The sequence below is a fragment of the Oncorhynchus clarkii genome, chromosome 3 (genome assembly GCF_045791955.1).
Source record: "Oncorhynchus clarkii lewisi isolate Uvic-CL-2024 chromosome 3, UVic_Ocla_1.0, whole genome shotgun sequence".
In the NCBI taxonomy this organism is placed as follows: Eukaryota; Metazoa; Chordata; class Actinopteri; order Salmoniformes; family Salmonidae; genus Oncorhynchus; species Oncorhynchus clarkii.
Genome location: NC_092149.1, coordinates 60,174,592 through 60,191,237, shown reverse-complemented (window position 1 = coordinate 60,191,237; position 16,646 = coordinate 60,174,592). Strand labels below are relative to the sequence as shown.

The following is a 16,646-nucleotide window of genomic DNA, read 5'->3' as shown; positions in this document are numbered from 1 at the left end:
CCTGCCTTAGTCAATAGATTGGTATTATACTGGTCTTGGAACAACTGTAGGTTCATTTGTGTGAATTAAAAAATACAATAAATGGTTTTAAAAAAACATTTAAAAAAAGAGGTGATTGTGACAGAGGGATACAAGATTTAGCAACTCACCAAAAGGTTGTCGATTATTATTACACACTTAGGTTCTTTCGATTAATGTTGAAATTATAATAACACCAGCATTATCATGTTAATATTATCATACTATTACATTATTACTTATACAATAATTCATTACTATGCATGATATTGAAGAATTTACAACTCTGTACAGTAATTCTTCTGACCTGATCTGGGATGCATGGCAAACTTCTACCATTCTCTAGAACGCACGGCAAACTTCTCTAGAATGCATGGCAAACTCACACAAGTTGTAAGACCATGCAATAACTCCCCCGGCAGAATTGAGACGGAACATTTAATGACGGAACTATTAGTTCCATCCGGTGAACGTTTTCGCTGACGGACCAGAAAATTACATATTTGTAAACAGATTCAGGTGAGTCACGATTTATATATTTGTTTTTTTCTCGGAGACGTGCCTGTGGGTATTTAGCTAGCTTTATGTTGTTTTTGAAATACAATGTTAACAAATATTTATAAATATTTGCGCGTGTAGATGATTTTACCCCTGCTATCAAAATGACATTGTTCAAGGATGGAGGCTAGCTAACGTTAGCTTGCTTGCTAAGTTAGCTAGTTACAGTAGATGATGGACATTCACACCTGCTAGCTAGCCGAGTCGTTTATCTAGATTGGTACCGTGAGGCAAGCTCTACAAGCTAGGTAATTATTGTTTCAATGACGAATGTTGGAAGTTGTCTAATATTCTGTGCTAGTTTGGGGCTAGCTAAATAGCTTGCTAACTAGTTATGTCAGTGAACCACTCAAGCAGGATGCAGCTGGTCAGGATGTCTAACCTAATGTAAAACTGTAATACTTGCGTTGATAACAACTAGTCGACTGAAGTTCTAAGAAAGACACCTGTCTTGACTGCGCTTTCCCCTTGTATTGATCAAGGAATCGCTAACTGCACTAGAGACACTTCCTCTGTTAGCTAGTTAACGTTACCACCATTTCAAATGAATATAGAAAATAAAGACGTGTATACGCATGGTTAGCAGATGTTATTGCGGGTGTAGCGAAATGCTTATGCTTGATACCCTAAGGGAGGATGCAATGCCTGCTGTGTGCTGCTGTGTGAGAGGGATATAAAAAGTCAGTGAGGAGGCACTGTGTGCTTCTGTGTCACACAGGGTGGTCTGCTGGGAAGGTGAGGACACAGTCGTGACTCAGCTGCTGCTTGCTGCTGGGGGTGCTGCTAGCCTCAGACAGTCATGCACTTAACCCATCACATGCAACCAAGCCTTTTTGAGTCAAGGTCACTCATGTCAAATGTTATGATTTGTGTTTTCCTTTTTACCGTTTGCTCTTGGGGATGGTTGAATATGTTTTCCTAGTGTTGGGCGTACTCTTTAGTGCAGGATGATTGTCTGGATGTTAGTTTGCTATGGGCATACAGTACATAGCCATGACGACATAGTGTTTCATTAGATGCAGTGAGGTCATTGCTGAAGAGACATTGATGAGTCCGATAGCTGCTGAAGCTGGAGTCACAACCTGCCCCAGCCTCTGGCCAGGGTTGTTGTCACGGAGACAACATTCCTAAGCACAGCCTCATCTGGCCTGCCTGCTTACTGATCCATCCACCTCCCCACCATCACCCCCTTCCTCCACATCACCCTTTCTAAGTGAAGTACTGACTGTATGCCGTCCAGCGATTGGCTAATGGTGATGTAATGCCCTCTAAATTATTCATTACTGGAAGAAAGTGAAAGACCCTGAGCCGGGAGGGGCAAGGGAGGGAGGCAGGGAAAATCGATGGGCCTGTCAGTGAGAGAGGGAGAGGTAGCGATAGATGAGGAGTCAGAGGTTGCATCGGGGAGGAAGAGAAAAATAACAACAAACAGTGAGAGGCTAAACTGGCTGGGCAGATGAAAGGGAACACCGCTCCAACCAGGTTGGTCCATGCCTGAGGCACAGGTTGGCTGTGTGTTAGACTCCATTTACTCCCTCAAACTGGGATGATCCGAACAGTTGAGGGAGCGTCCGATGATGAGTCTGACTTTGAGGAGACGTCCATTTGAGACCCTTTTTAGGTGATGATTGAGGGTAGGTTCAGATTGATTGTAGGTAATTGATTTACAATGAGTTAAGATTGCTGGTAGTGAGTGTTTAACTATTTTTAGGCTATCTGTCAGAATAATTAGCATGTTCTATGATAATGGGAAATGTGAAGCTTGCTTAGCCTCATTCAGTGCTAAACCTAACTGATGTTGACCCTGTTCTGTGTTTCTTACAGTCCGATAATCAACCCTGACATGCTTCCTTTTTTTGTTCCCTCTTTTCCATGACACAGTGAATCTTCATATTGACCCCTTTTGTTGACATCATCACCCAATGTGGAGGAGGAGCATTCTTCTTTGTTACACACATCCATATGTGGATTCGTGTGAAAGCTCTCTCTCTCTCTCTCTCTCTCCCTCTCTCTCACACACACACACAGCACCACAGTTCTTCAAGTGTGTGTGTGTATCGGCCTGTGTAAGAAAAACAGTGCCACCAAAAACTGTGCCATGAGAATTTCTGGCAAAGGCCAGACCTACTCCTCTTACTGTGCCAATCTCTAGCATTAACTCAATAGGATCATCCGCCTCTAGCTAGTTGATTAACAGAGCTGTGTTAAAGAGGGATTGTTGTCCTGGAAGGAGCTTCCTGCCCTCGAGGAACACCATCCGCTCAGACTGCCTCCCTCTGGGGCTCAGACGGCAGATGCTTCGCCTGCAAGTTCCAGAGCCACCCCGCCCCATAGAGGACCATCCCACCCCATAGAGGACCATCCCACCCCATAGAGGACCACCCGCCTGCCCTAACAGCCTCTAGGAGGGTCCCACCCCGGGAGCACCATGGAAGGGCTGGAGGTGGAGGACATTAGTCCTGCCCTGGAGGCCACTGAGGACTTCCTACACTGCCTGGATGGGGGTGGAGGCCAAAGCCACTGCCAGGGTGGGGATGGGTTCCGGCAGCCTAGGCAACACCACCCCAAGCTGCAGGAGATGTCTGCAGCCCTGGGGAAGCTGAGCTCTAGCGGGGTGTGGGGCCTGCTGGCCAGGGAGCAGGGGACCGAGGTGTCCCCCCGTAACGTGGCCTGGGCTGACCAGCCCTCTGCCTTCAGCGTGCTGGCTCTGAGGCAGGGGAAAAGGAGTCGTGCTCGTTCCACCAACGACCTGGCTGCCCACACCAAGGACACCAACAACACCACCTCTAACTCCTCCAACACCGCCTTTAAGAAAGGCCACAACCGCTCACGTTCTGATGTCAACTACCGGCCGTCCTACACAGACAACGCTAATGGCCTGCCTGCTGTGGACAAGAACATGCTGAAGAACATTGCTCTCAACGACCAGAGAGAAGAAGGTAAGGCTGGAAGGAAGAGTATGTCCTTCTTCTTTGGTTAGCTAATAAGGACACACAGCTTATGTATTATTGGTTTAATAGTAGGGCTGTGGCGCTAATTGAATAACCGTGTGACGGTTATGGAGGAAGACAGTCATGAAAATAAAATAACTGTCAAAACCATTTAAAAATAGGCCTACATACATTTTTTTGAAAAACATTTTTAATAACTATATTTTCATGTAGATAAACTTGACCTATTAGCGGTATTATTTGCTAAAGATTATAAGCAATTGTTTTGCTAATTAAGTCTGTCTATTAAACTGTCTACATCTCCTCTTTCCAACAGTCGTTTGGTGCTCCAGCAGCTAAACCGCTAACGTTAGATGCGCGGGGGTGTAGATGCGCTGATGAGTGGACTTTCTTTTATACAATGCATGTTAATAGACTCTCCCCCCCCCCCCCCCCCCAACGATTATGTCAGTGACCGACCGTGTACATTGCCCTGGCCAATTACCGCAACCGCAACCTCAAATTCCAAGACCTTCACAGCCCTAGTTGATACTCAAGTCAATGCTTGTGTCTTTTTTTATAATTGGATGAATAGACTTATGCTATCATGACATGTACTTTTCCTTGTTGTGTCAGAGACTAGATTAAGGTTAGGACTAGTTTCCACCTTTGTCTAAATGAAGATAATTTCAGCGTCCTAGAGAAAACGAATAGGCCTAGGCTATGACACAGCTGTACTGCATGCAGCAGACAGTATTGTATTCTTCTGGAACACAGCAATGGCCACTCAGGATCAAATGTTATTTGTCACATGCTTCATAGACAACAGGTGTAGACTAACAGTGAAATGCTTACTTACGGGTCCATTATCAACAATGCAGAGTTAAAGATATATAACAAAATAGAAAGTGATGAGGAATAAATGCACATATGTAGGGAGTAGAAAATAACATGGCTAAATACAGGGAGTACCAGTCGGTGTAGGGGTACGAGGTAATTGAGGTAGCTACAGTATGTACTGTACATACAGTACCAGTCAAGTTTGGACACCTCTTTCCAAGGTTCTTAATTTTTTACTATTTTCTACATTGTAGTGTAGACAAATTGTGAAACAAATTTAAATATATTTTATATTTGAGATTCTTCAAAGTAGCCACCCTTTTTTGCTTGATGACAGCTTTGCACACTTGGCATTCTCTCAACCAGCTTCATGAGGTAGTCACCTGGAATTAATTTCAATTAACAGGTGTGCCTAGTTAAGTTAATTTGTGGAATTTCTTTCCTTAATGTGTTTGAGCCAGTCAGTTGTGTTGTGACATGGTAGGGGTGGTATACAGGGGATAGCCCTATATGGTAAAAGACCAAGTCCATATTATGGCAGGAACAGCTGAAATAAGCTAAGAGAAACGACAGTCCATCATTATTTTAAGATATGAAGATCAGTCAATCTGGAAAATTTCAAGAACTTTTAATGTTTCTTCAAGTGCAGTCGCTAAAACCATCAAGCACTATGATAAAACTGTCTTTCATGAGGACCGCCACAGTTACCTCTGCTGCAGAGGATAAGTTCATTATAGTTACCAGCCTCAGAAATTGCAACCCAAATAAATACTTCAGAGTTCAAGTAACACACATCTCAACTAGAGGTCGACCGATTATGATTTTTCCAATGCCGATTATTGGAGGACCAAAAAAGCCGATACCGATTAATCGGCCGATTTTTATTCATTTGTAATAATGACAATTACAACAATAGTGAATGAACACTTATTTTAACTTAATATAATATAAATAAAAATCCATTTAGCCTCAAATAAATAATAAAACATGTTCAATTTGGTTTAAATAATGCAAAAACAAAGTGTTGGAGAAGTAAAAGTGCACTATGTGCCATGTAAAAAAGCTAACGTTTGAGTTCCTTGCTCAGAACATGAGAACATATGAAAGTTGGTGGTTCCTTTTAACATGAGACTTCAATATTCCAAGGTAAGAGGTTTTAGGTTGTAGTTAATATAGTATTTATAGGGCTGTTTCTCTCTATACCATTTGTATTTCATATACCTTTGACTATTGGATGTTCTTATAGGCACTATAGTATTGCCAGTGTAACAGTATAGCTTCCGTTCCTCTCCTCGCTCCTCCCTGGGCTCGAACCAGGAACACAACGACAACAGCCACACTCGAAGCAGCGTTACCCATCGCTCCACAAAAGCCGCGGCCCTTGCAGAGCAAGGGGAATAACTACTCCAAGTCTCAGAGCGAGTGACGTTTGAAACACTATTAGCCTGCACCCCGCTAACTAGCTAGCCATTTCACATCGGTTACACCAGCCATTAGGCTGATGGGCTTGAAGTCATAAACAGCGCTGTGCTTGTGAAGAGCTGCTGGCAAAACACACGAAAGTGCTGTTTGAATGAATGCTTACGAGCCTGCTGCTGCATACCATTGCTCAGTCAGACTGCTCTATCAAATCATATACTTAATTATAACATAATAACACACAGAAATACAAGCCTTTGGTCATTAATATGGTCGAATCTGGAAACTATCATTTCGAAAACAAAACGTTTATTATTTCAGTGAAATACGGAACCGTTCGGTATTTTATTTTAACGGGTGGCATCCCTAAGTCTAAATATTCTTGTTACATTGCACAACCTTCAATGTTATGTCATAATTACGAAACATTCTGGCAAATTAGTTCGCAATGAACCAGGCTGCCCAAACTGTTGCATATACCTTGACTCTGCGTGCAATGAACGCAAGAGATGTTACACAATTTCACCTGGTTAATATTGCCTGCTAACCTGGATTTCTTTTAGCTAAATATGCAGGTTTAAAAATATATACTTATGTGTATTGATTTTAAGAAAGGCATTGGTGTTTATGATTAGGTACAGTCGTCCAACGATTGTGATATTTTCGCAAATGCACTTTTGTTAAATCATCCCCCAGCGTTGCATCGATTATATGCAACGCAGGACACGCTAGATAAACTAGTAATATCATCAACCATGTGTACCACATAACTAGTGATTATGATTGATTGATTGTTTTTTATAAGATAAGTTTAATGATAGCTAGCAATTTACCTTGGTGTTTTACTGCATTCGCGGAACAGGCATTCAGTCTCCTTGTGGAGTGCAACGAGAGGCAGGTGGTTCTAGCGTTGGACTAGTTAACTGTAAGGCTGCAAGATTGAATCCCCCGAGCTGACAAGGTGAAAATCTGTCGTTCTGCCCCCAAACAAGGCAGTTAACCCACCGTTCCTAGGCCGTCATTGAAAATAATAATGTGTTCTTAACTGACTTGCCTAGTTAAATAAAATGTAAATACCGATTTGCGATTGTTATGAAAACTTGAAATCGGCCCTAATTAATCGCCCATTCCGAACTGTTCAGAGGAGACTGTGTGAATAAGGCCTTCATGGTCAAATTACTGCAATGAAACCACTACTAAAGGACACCAATAAGAAGAGACTTGCTTGGGACAAGAAATGAGCAATTAGACCAGTGGAAATCTGTCCTTTGGTCTGATGAGTCCAACCGCCGTGTCTTTGTGAGATGCAGAGTAGTTGATCTCCTCCATGCTTCACAGTGGGAACCACAGATGCGGAGGAGGTGTGATGGTGCTTTGCTGGTGACACTGTGATTTATTTAGATTAAGGCACACTTAACCAGCATGGCTACCACAGCATTCTGCAGCGATATGCCATCCCATCTGGTTTGGGCTTAGTGGGACTATCATTTGTTTTTCAACAGGACAATGATCCAACACACCTCCAGGCTGTGTAAGGGCTATTTGACCAAGAAGGAGAGTGATGGGGTGTTGCATCAGATGACCTGGCCTCCACAATCACCCGACCTCAACCCAATTGAGATGGTTTGGGATGATCAGCATATGTGATCAGCATATGTGGGAACTTCTTCAAGACTGTTAGAAAGCATTCTATGTAAAGCTGGTTGACAGAATGGCAAGACTGTGCAAAGCTGTCATCAAGGCAAAGGGTGGCTATTTGAAGAATCTCACATATATTTTGATTTGTCTAACACTTTTTTGGTTAATACATGATTCCATATGTTATTTCATAGTTTTGATGTCTTCACTATTATTATACAATGTAAAAAAAGAAAGAAAACCTGGAATGAGTAGGTGTGACCAAAGGTTTGACTGGTACTGTATAGGTAGGGGTAAAGTGACTAGGCAACAGGATAGATAATGTGGTGAATAATACAAACCTCCCTGATGCATGTTGTTTAGTCTGCTTGTTTGTATTTGTTTAGGGAGAGACCATAATATGTCATTCTGTCACCAAATGTACTCAAATGAGGAGAAAGAGAGAGGCCCAATTATCCCTCATATTAGGAGGGATTAGCATACGACTGAAAAGACATTAGTTGGCTCAAGGCAGGGAGGGGGATGGATAGTTAGGCTTCACAAGAGGATAGTAAAATCATGGGCTGCATTCAACAGCACTTAGCATCCGAACAGATACTGCTGTTTGCCAGTCATTATAGTTGGCAATGCTTTTATGTAGGCCTAATTGTATTCTTTCTTGTCCTGTACAACATATTTCCATGACATTTGATTGTGTGCACTGTGTAGGTAGGCCCCTAGGAGCTATTTTACCCCCTTTTTATCCCCAATTTCGTGGTATCCGATTATAATCTTGTCCCATCGCTGCAACTCCCGTACAAACTCGGGAAAGGCAAAGGTCGAGAGCCATGCGTCCTCCAAAACACAACCCAGCCAAGCCGCACTTCTTGGCAGAATGCCCGCTTAACCCGGAAGCCAGCCGCACCAATGTGTCGGAGGAAACACCGTACACCTGGTGACATGTCAGCGTGCATTACACCTGGCCCGCCACCGGAGTCGCTAGTACGCGATGGGACAAGAATATCCCCGCCGGCCTAACCCGGACGACGATGGGGCAATTGTGCGCCGCCCCATGGGTCTCCCGGTCGCAGCCGGCTGCGACAGAGTCTGGACTCAAACCAGGATCTCTAGTGACACAGCTAGCACTGCGATGCAGTGCCTTAGACCACTGCGCCACTCGGGAGACCCAGACTGTCTCTTCTTAGAACAAACCTTAGCAGAAAACCATGAAATCCCCACCATCTTGAACAATGTGACTAAAATGGGGATCCACCGCAGTTGTTGTCACATTAGATGCAACAGGGAAAGGAGGCTTTGGTGCCACTGGTATGCAATAATGCTTCCTCCCTTTCCCACTGCCAGCGGTAAACGTTCCCTCATAAAGACCCCAGCCCACGTACTCCTGCAGAGTCCCCGTGGGGTGATATTTACTGATTTCCTCAGCAGCAACACTCACTCACTAATGCTGATGGATCTGTTGATTTCAGCATGGACAGAAGCTAGCCAGTGAGAGTGGGCTTCACAGCGACCTTCAGCTGTCAGTGCTGTATGGATTTGACTTAATTTACCAATCTACTTGTTAAGGTTTTATATGGTTGTTTTAAGACATTAGACCAGACATGTACTTTTGGGATTTTAATGTATAGCCTAGCTTTATTAGCTGTTAATTGGTCTTTCAATTTGTTCACCTCATCTAATGAATCTCTCAGTTCTGTTGACTTTTCATCAACACTGAACAAAAATATAAATGCAACGTGTCGGTCCCATGTTTCATGAGCTGAAATAAAAAAATCCCAGAAAATGTCCATACGCACAAAACGCTTCTCTAAAATGTTGTGCACCAATTTGTTTACTTCTCTGTTAGTGAGCATTTTTCCTTTGCAAAGATAATCCATCCACCTGACAAGTGGCATATCAAGAAGCTGATTTAAACAGCATGCTCATTACACAGATACACATTGTGCTGGGGACAATAAAAGGCCACTCTAAAATGTGCAGTTTTGTCACACAACACAATGCTACAGATGCCTCAAGTTTAGAGGGAGAGTGCAATTGGCATGCTGACTGCAGGAATGTCCACCAGAGCTGTTGCCTGAGAATGGAAAGTTAATTTCTCTACCATAAGCTAACATAATTTTAGAGAATTTGGCAGTACGTCCAACTGGCCTCAACCGCAGACGGTTGTAACCGACTTCAGAGGGCAAATGCTCACCTTCGATAGCCACTGGCACCAGTGGAGGCTGGTGACTTGAAAAATTGAGGAGGATGGGAGACCCACGGTACAAGCACGGGACGCACAGAGACATCAAAGTGTGTTTCAAAAATCATCAAAGTAATTATTTTAACCTAAAGCATTTAATATTGTACTATAAATGTATATTATGGGGAATGGGAGGGATCACAGCAGTGATTGAGGGTATGAGGCAGGTGCTGAGGTGTTCAGAGGCTTAACTTCAGGGTTTGACTGGGAAGAAAAACTATAATAAAACACACCACACAGACTAAAGAGTTAAGAATGAGTTAGTCCAAGCAAGAAAAATCAATGTGTAATTGTGTATGTGATTGACTATATACAGTAATGAGAGAAAATTGATAGGGGTAGTCCGTAATTGGAGAGAAAAAGTTCAATGTGCCAGTGGATGAGCGGGCACATGAGACGTGGCTTCAGTTCATGTCTTGACAGAGTTGACAATGGTAGTAGTGTGGAGTGGTCATCACCTCTTAATCAGGGAACAGGAGAGGACTTAGTTGGAAATACAAGTAGCAGATACAGTTGAAGTCAGAAGTTTACATACACCTTAACCAAATACATTTAAACTCAGTTTCACTATTCCTGACATTTAATCCTTGTAAAAAATCCCTGTCTTAGGTCAGTTAGGATCACCACTTTATTTTAAGAATATGAAATGCCAGATTAATAGTAGAGTAATTTATTTCAGCTTTTATTTCTTTCATCACATTCCCAGTGGGTCAGAAGTTTACATACCGGTACACTCAATTAGTATTTGGTAGTACTGCCTTTAAATTGTTTAACGTTTCAGGTAGCCTTCCACAAGCTTCCCACAATAAGTTGGGTGAATTTTGGCCCATTCCTCCTGACTGAGCTGGTGTAACTGAGTCAGGTTTGTAGGCCTCCTTGCTCACACACATTTTCTTTAGGATTGAGGTCAGGACTTTGTGATGGCCACTCCAATACCTTGACTTTGTTGTCCTTAAGCCATTTTGCCACATTTGGAAGTATGCTTGGGGTCATTGTCCCATTTGGAAGACCCAAGATTGAACTTCCTGACTGATGTCTTGATGTTGCTTCAATGTATCCACATAATTTTCCTGCCTCATGATGCCATCTATTTTGTGAAGTGCACCAGTCTCTCCTGCAGCAATGCACACCCACAACATGATGCTGCCACCCCCGTGCTTCACGGTTGGGATGGTGTTCTTTGGCTTGCAAGCCTCGCCCTTTTTCCTCCAAACATAACGATGGTCATTATGGCCAAACAGTTCTATTTTTGTTTCATCAGACCGGAGGACATTTCTCCAAAAAGTACGATCTATGTCCCCATGTGCAGTTGCAAACCGTAGTCTGTCTTTTTTAATGGCGGTTTTAGAGCAGTGGCTTCTTCCTTGCTGAGCGGCCTTTAAGGTTATGTCAATATAGGACTCGTTTTACTGTGGATATAGATACTTTTGTACCTGTTTCCTCCAACATCTTCACAAGGTCCTTTTGCTGTTGTTCTGGGATTGATTTGCACTTTTCGCACCAAAGTACATTCATTTCTAGGAGACAGAACGCGGTTCCTTCTTGGTGTTTATACTTGCGTACTATTGTTTGTACAGATGAACGTACCTTCAGACGTTTGGAAATTGCTCCCAAGGATGAACCAGACTTGTGGAGGTCTACAATTTTTTTTCCTGAGGTCTTGGCTGATTTATTTTGATTTTCCCATGATGTCAAGCAAAGAGGCACTGAGTTTGAAGGTAGGCCTTGAAATACATCCACAGGTACACCTCCAATAGGCTAATTGACATAATTTGAGTCAATCAGAAGCTTCTAAAACCATTACATAATTTTATGGAATTTTCCAAGCTGTTTAAAGGCACAGTCAACTTAGTGTATGTAAACTTCTGATCCACTGGAATTGCGATAGTGAATTGAGTGAAATAATCTGTCTGTAAACATTTGTTGGAGAAATTAGTTGCGTCATGCACAAAGTAGATGTCCTAACCGACTTGCCAAAACTATAGTTTGTTAACAATACATTTGTGGAGTGGTTGAAAAACGAGTTTTAATGACTCCAACCTAAGTGTATGTAAACTTCCGACTTCAACTGTACATTCCATTACAGCTGCACCATAGGTTTGAACAACAAGTTTCTCCATGAAGTTAAACACAGACTGCGCATCTCACCCACCCACATGCCCAAGAAACATTCCTGAATAAAGCCCTGGTCATCCACACAACTGACAACTGCAAGCAGACTGGTGGCTCCATAGGTCTCAGAGTGGCGGGGTAATTTTTACCCCCGGGGTCCCAGTGTTTTTCCTTATCTGTTAACTGGAGACCCTATAAGGTGTGACAGTGATTAATCAGTAATCAGTTGTAAAAATGTTGTAAGGGCTATGATGGGACCAGTTTTTCCTAATCAGGTCACATGTTTATTTTTATTTTTTTACTTTAAAAACTCCTGGCCCCTGGGGGGTGAAAACCCTGTCCAACTGCAGCAACCTTATAATAGGTTATATGAATTATAGTTAAGACTAGATTAGCAAACTCTACCTATTATGTTGATTAATTCCAGTTAACAATTTGGGATTGAAAACGAATAGGCAGCCTAGCCAGCCACATTTTGAATATAAACCAAATTTGATCACATTTTCTCCTTACAGTTACCCAGACCAAATGGACAGCGCACCTAGGCTGTATGCAGTTGCTCTTATTAGTAGCCTACTGTTGATCAGACTGAAAATTAGTCTCGTTTTCAACCCATACAACATTTGTGTAATAAGGTTTTGCTTGGGTCTGTCCTGATTGATTGTGTTAAATTTGCTAAATAAATACCGGGAGAAAGTGGAAAGACTACTCCAGCGCGTGCGAAAAAATGCGCCGCATCCACCTCTTTCTTTAATCTAACTTTTAATGGATGATGCGATGGAAGCTATCAAATCATTCGGAATTGATTTGACATCCTAGAAAACGGAATGTTCCATGTGTTCAGCAAATACAGCCTCGTAACGTGTAATTACCACTGCAAGCTCATTATAGTTGCACTTATTAGTGGAACTTCCCTCTCGTTGTGTCCTTTTAAAAGCCAATTCTTGTATGCCCCAAAACACAGTGGTGTTGATAAGCCGCTTGAGAACATTCCTGTTCCTTCTTACTTTATCGTTGTGTTGCGCAGTTTGAATACGCAGACCTTTGTCATGATCGATGCAGCTTTTCCCCAGAAACTTGAATCTGATGTGGCCATTTATATGCACCTTGCTTTTGTTTTGCCGTTTAGCTGAACGATCAATGTTCTTCTGGTCTTTGTACCCCTCTTTCGCCCAAGGCGCAGGCAGACTTCCCAAAAAGCAGGCAAGGCCAGCAATATCCATGGCAAATACCCAAACGGCGTTCCATAGTTGGCGGCGAAAACGGCACACTGGAGCTGGTAGATAGCTAGCTAGCTACGGCTACTTGCTACTGAAGTTAGTAGAATTTATTTAAATTTGCCTTGTTAACTGGACACAAAAATAAAGTTCTAAAACCAAGAAAACAATGTATAATCTTACTCCCATCTCCTGTAATTTGAAGAAACTAATTTGAATGGAATAATAACCAAAAAGTTCTCAACTATCACTTTTGAATCTATCCAATAATGTCACCAAGCTTCTCTTCATCTTCTTTGATGAGGTGTAACAGCGGTTGGCATCCAGCAAGCTTCTCAATACATAGCACCCACCATAATGCTTTGCGGCACAACCCCAATACAACACACTAGGTTCGTTCTCTGGTCCTAATCCTATGATTGGATGGACAACATGTCAGTTCATACTGCAAAAGTTTTAATTGGTTTGAGGTTGTCCTCCGGAAGTGGTCATAATTACCATGTATGTCTATGGAAGGGGGTGAGGCCTATGAGCCTCCTAGGTTTTGTATTGAAGTCAATGTACCCAGAGGAAGACAGAAGCTAGCTGTCCTCTGGCTACACCATGGTGCTACCCCAGAGAGTGCAGTTGAAGTTACTATAGACCATTAAAAAACGGTTTTAATCAATTATTTGGTGACATATATATTTTGTATAGTTGTATCTATAAAGGAAAACTTTTTTAGTGTTTCACTATTTTTATTTTTATGAAATTTCACTGAGGAGGATGGTCCTCCCCTTCCTCCTCTGAGGAGCCTCCACTGACTGGCACGCTGGAGAAGTGTGCTCTTCATGGATGAATCCCAGGTTTCAACTGTACCGGGCAGATGGCAGACAGTGTGTATGGCTTCGTGTGGGCGAGCGGTTTGCTGATGTCAACGTTGTGAACAGAGTGCCCCATGGTGGGGGCATGGTGGGGGCAAGCATAAGCTACGGACAATGGGGGAAAAAATAGCATTTTATCAATGGCAATTTGAATGCACAGAGATACAGTGACAAGATCCTGAGGCCCATTGTCTTGCCATTCATCCGCCACCATCACCTCATGTTTAAGCATGATAATGCACAGCCCCATGTTGCAAGCATCGGCACACAATTCCTGGAAGCTGAACATATCCCAGTTCTTCCATGGCCTGCATACTCACCAGACATGTCACCCATTGAGCATGTTTGGGATGCTCTGGATCGACGTGTACAACAGCGTGTTCCAATTCCCACCAATAACCAGCAACTTTGCACAGCCATTGAAGAGAAGTGGGACAACATTCCACAGGCCACAATCAACAGCCTGATCAACTCTATGTGAAGGAGATGTGTCAGGCTGCATGAGGTAAATGATGGTCACACCAGATACTGACTGGTTTGCTGTTCCACACCCCTACTTTTTTTTAAAGGTAACTGTGATGTGACCAACAGATGCATATCTGTATTCCCAGTTATGTTACGTCCATAGATTAGGGCCTATTGAATTTATTTCAATTGACTGATTTCCTTATGTGAACTGTAACTCAGTAAAATCTTAGAAGTGTATGCATGTTGCATTTATATTTTTGTTCGGTGTAACTAGGAACCAGCGAATTAAATAGAACATTAATAATGTATATGTATGTTTGGGATGTTTTCCTTACTGGAAAAAACATTATTCCTTTCTGTTCTCTTTGAGTCTGTCTGTCCTGGTTATGGTGTCCAGGATTCACCAGGGGGTCCATTGGTAAAACATCTCGTCTCTAAAGGCCAAAGTTATAAAATGGCACTTGTTATGTTGTGATTGGCTGTCCTTGGTCTGTCTGGGTGTGGCAGTCAGTCATTACAGTAAGAGTGACTGCTCTAGCAATTCTGTCTGGACTTTGGCAGCCTAACCGGTACTCCCTATTCCTGGTACAACCCTCCCCCCAAATTACACCCTAGCCCATGTACAGTGTTTATTGTCACGTCCCCATGTAAGCCTTAAGGCAGCTGCTTTAGTGTGATTACAGCTCTGGATGGACTGATATCCTATTTCAGCGTTTTAGCTGCAGGACTGAGGCAAGCGTTAGCTATGTGTTGGTGGTTTTACAGAATGTCAGTTTTGATTTCAGGCTGTTGGGGCCCAAGGCTGCGTGGCGTAACGTTAGCTTGTTCATGTCTCACAGCGTTACCGGAGCATGATGTCACGGCACGCAAGCAGTGGTGTAGTAATTGAACAGTGTGTGTGTGCGTGTGTCTCACCTCTTAATGTCTCACCTCTTAATTCTGCTCCACTCTCCACCGAGCGTGGCGACTGTCGAGCGGAGGCTGAATCTCAATCGGGCTCCTGGCTGCATTTACATATTTATTGGTCCTTAAAGAGTATTTAAGCATGCAAGTGCAAGACTCAAAGTGACACCTTGTCTGTCAGTGTTTTTGTGCAGTAAGATGGATGGGACACCCCACCACCAACTTCATTTACCTCAGTAGTTAAGAAAGAAGGAAGGAAAGGGACCATTGCCCATTTGAACCACATTTAGCCTTGTTTCTAGAAGTATTTTCCCATCTTATTAGGCTAGCCGAGTTCATCTAGTGAATCTATTATACTATCACTAGGGGACAAGGCACAGCTAAACCACACAGTTTTGAGTTGAGTATAATATGAACTGATGGCTCAGACACCAACAATGAGTTCATAACAAGATGTCCTCTCCTCACCTGCCTCTGGGCCAGACCATTCACATCACGTTAATGTTAAGTCCCTGTGACGTTTCAGCAACGCTATCGCATCAGGTGGCACTAACGGCCATGCAGGGCCAGGTCAGGACAGCCAGTTCAATCCAGGGAGGTGTAGGGCCGTGTAGGGCTAGGATGCTGCTGGTTGACCAGGCCCAGCAAAGCAAAGCGCCGACTGCGACTCTACTAATTGAGTCATGTCCGTGCGCCTCGCCTCCTTTGTAGCGTGAAATGAACAGTGACCTACACCGCACCCACGTGCTCACAGGAGCCTTTGAAGCCCAGGGGGACAGGCGAGCCCCCTAGCACCCCCAACCTTTGCCTGAGGGGCTCCCGAAAGCCAAAGCACAGCGGCCAACCGGCCCGGCCGTCTGGTCGTCTGTCCCGGGCTTCTGGCATCTGCTCTCTCCGTCTGACAAACGTAGACAAATTAGCCTACAGACCCACAGATGCCTTTTGCCACCCTCGATTGACAGAGGTGAACAGGGACTAGATTGGGTCAGAGCCTATTGGGTTTTTAAAGGGGAGTGAAACTGCAGGTAGGCTACATAACAGTAAGATACATTGAACTGAACTCCAGTAATATTTTTAATTTTTTGGTCTGTTGATTATCAGTTATCATTGATTGGTCAAAGATTACACCCACCTGTGAACCCTGGTATAACAACATTTCTGATAAGGATAAAAACAAGTATACGTCAAGGCTGCGAGTTGTGCTCCAATGACAACTAGTGTATGCTGGAGCACTACAGATAAGGAAAGTGGCTCCTATATGTCTCACAGACATTTCTATTTACGTGCAATGCTATTTGGCTTCAGCAATGCTCCTGGGCCACTGGTAGGTGGAGACACGTCTGCCCTTCTACACCCTACGTGCAGCCACAGCACAAGTCAAAATCCACCAAACCCCTGAACAGGAAGCTGAGAGATGAGATGCAAAAAGGAGGAATGGAAA

General features: G+C 43.3%; 1 protein-coding gene across 1 annotated transcript in view; it reads left to right on the top strand.

Annotated features, from left to right (window-relative positions):
• The first annotated feature begins 490 nt into the window (after positions 1-490).
• LOC139400219 (pleckstrin homology domain-containing family M member 3-like) overlaps positions 491-16,646 on the top strand; it is a 53,136-nt gene continuing 36,980 nt past the window's right edge. Inside the window, exons 1-2 of the mRNA XM_071145210.1 lie at positions 491-537; positions 2,458-3,515. Of these exons, the coding sequence (XP_071001311.1) occupies positions 3,005-3,515 (511 nt within the window). The 5' untranslated portion in view covers positions 491-537; positions 2,458-3,004. The remainder of the gene's footprint in view (positions 538-2,457; positions 3,516-16,646) is intronic.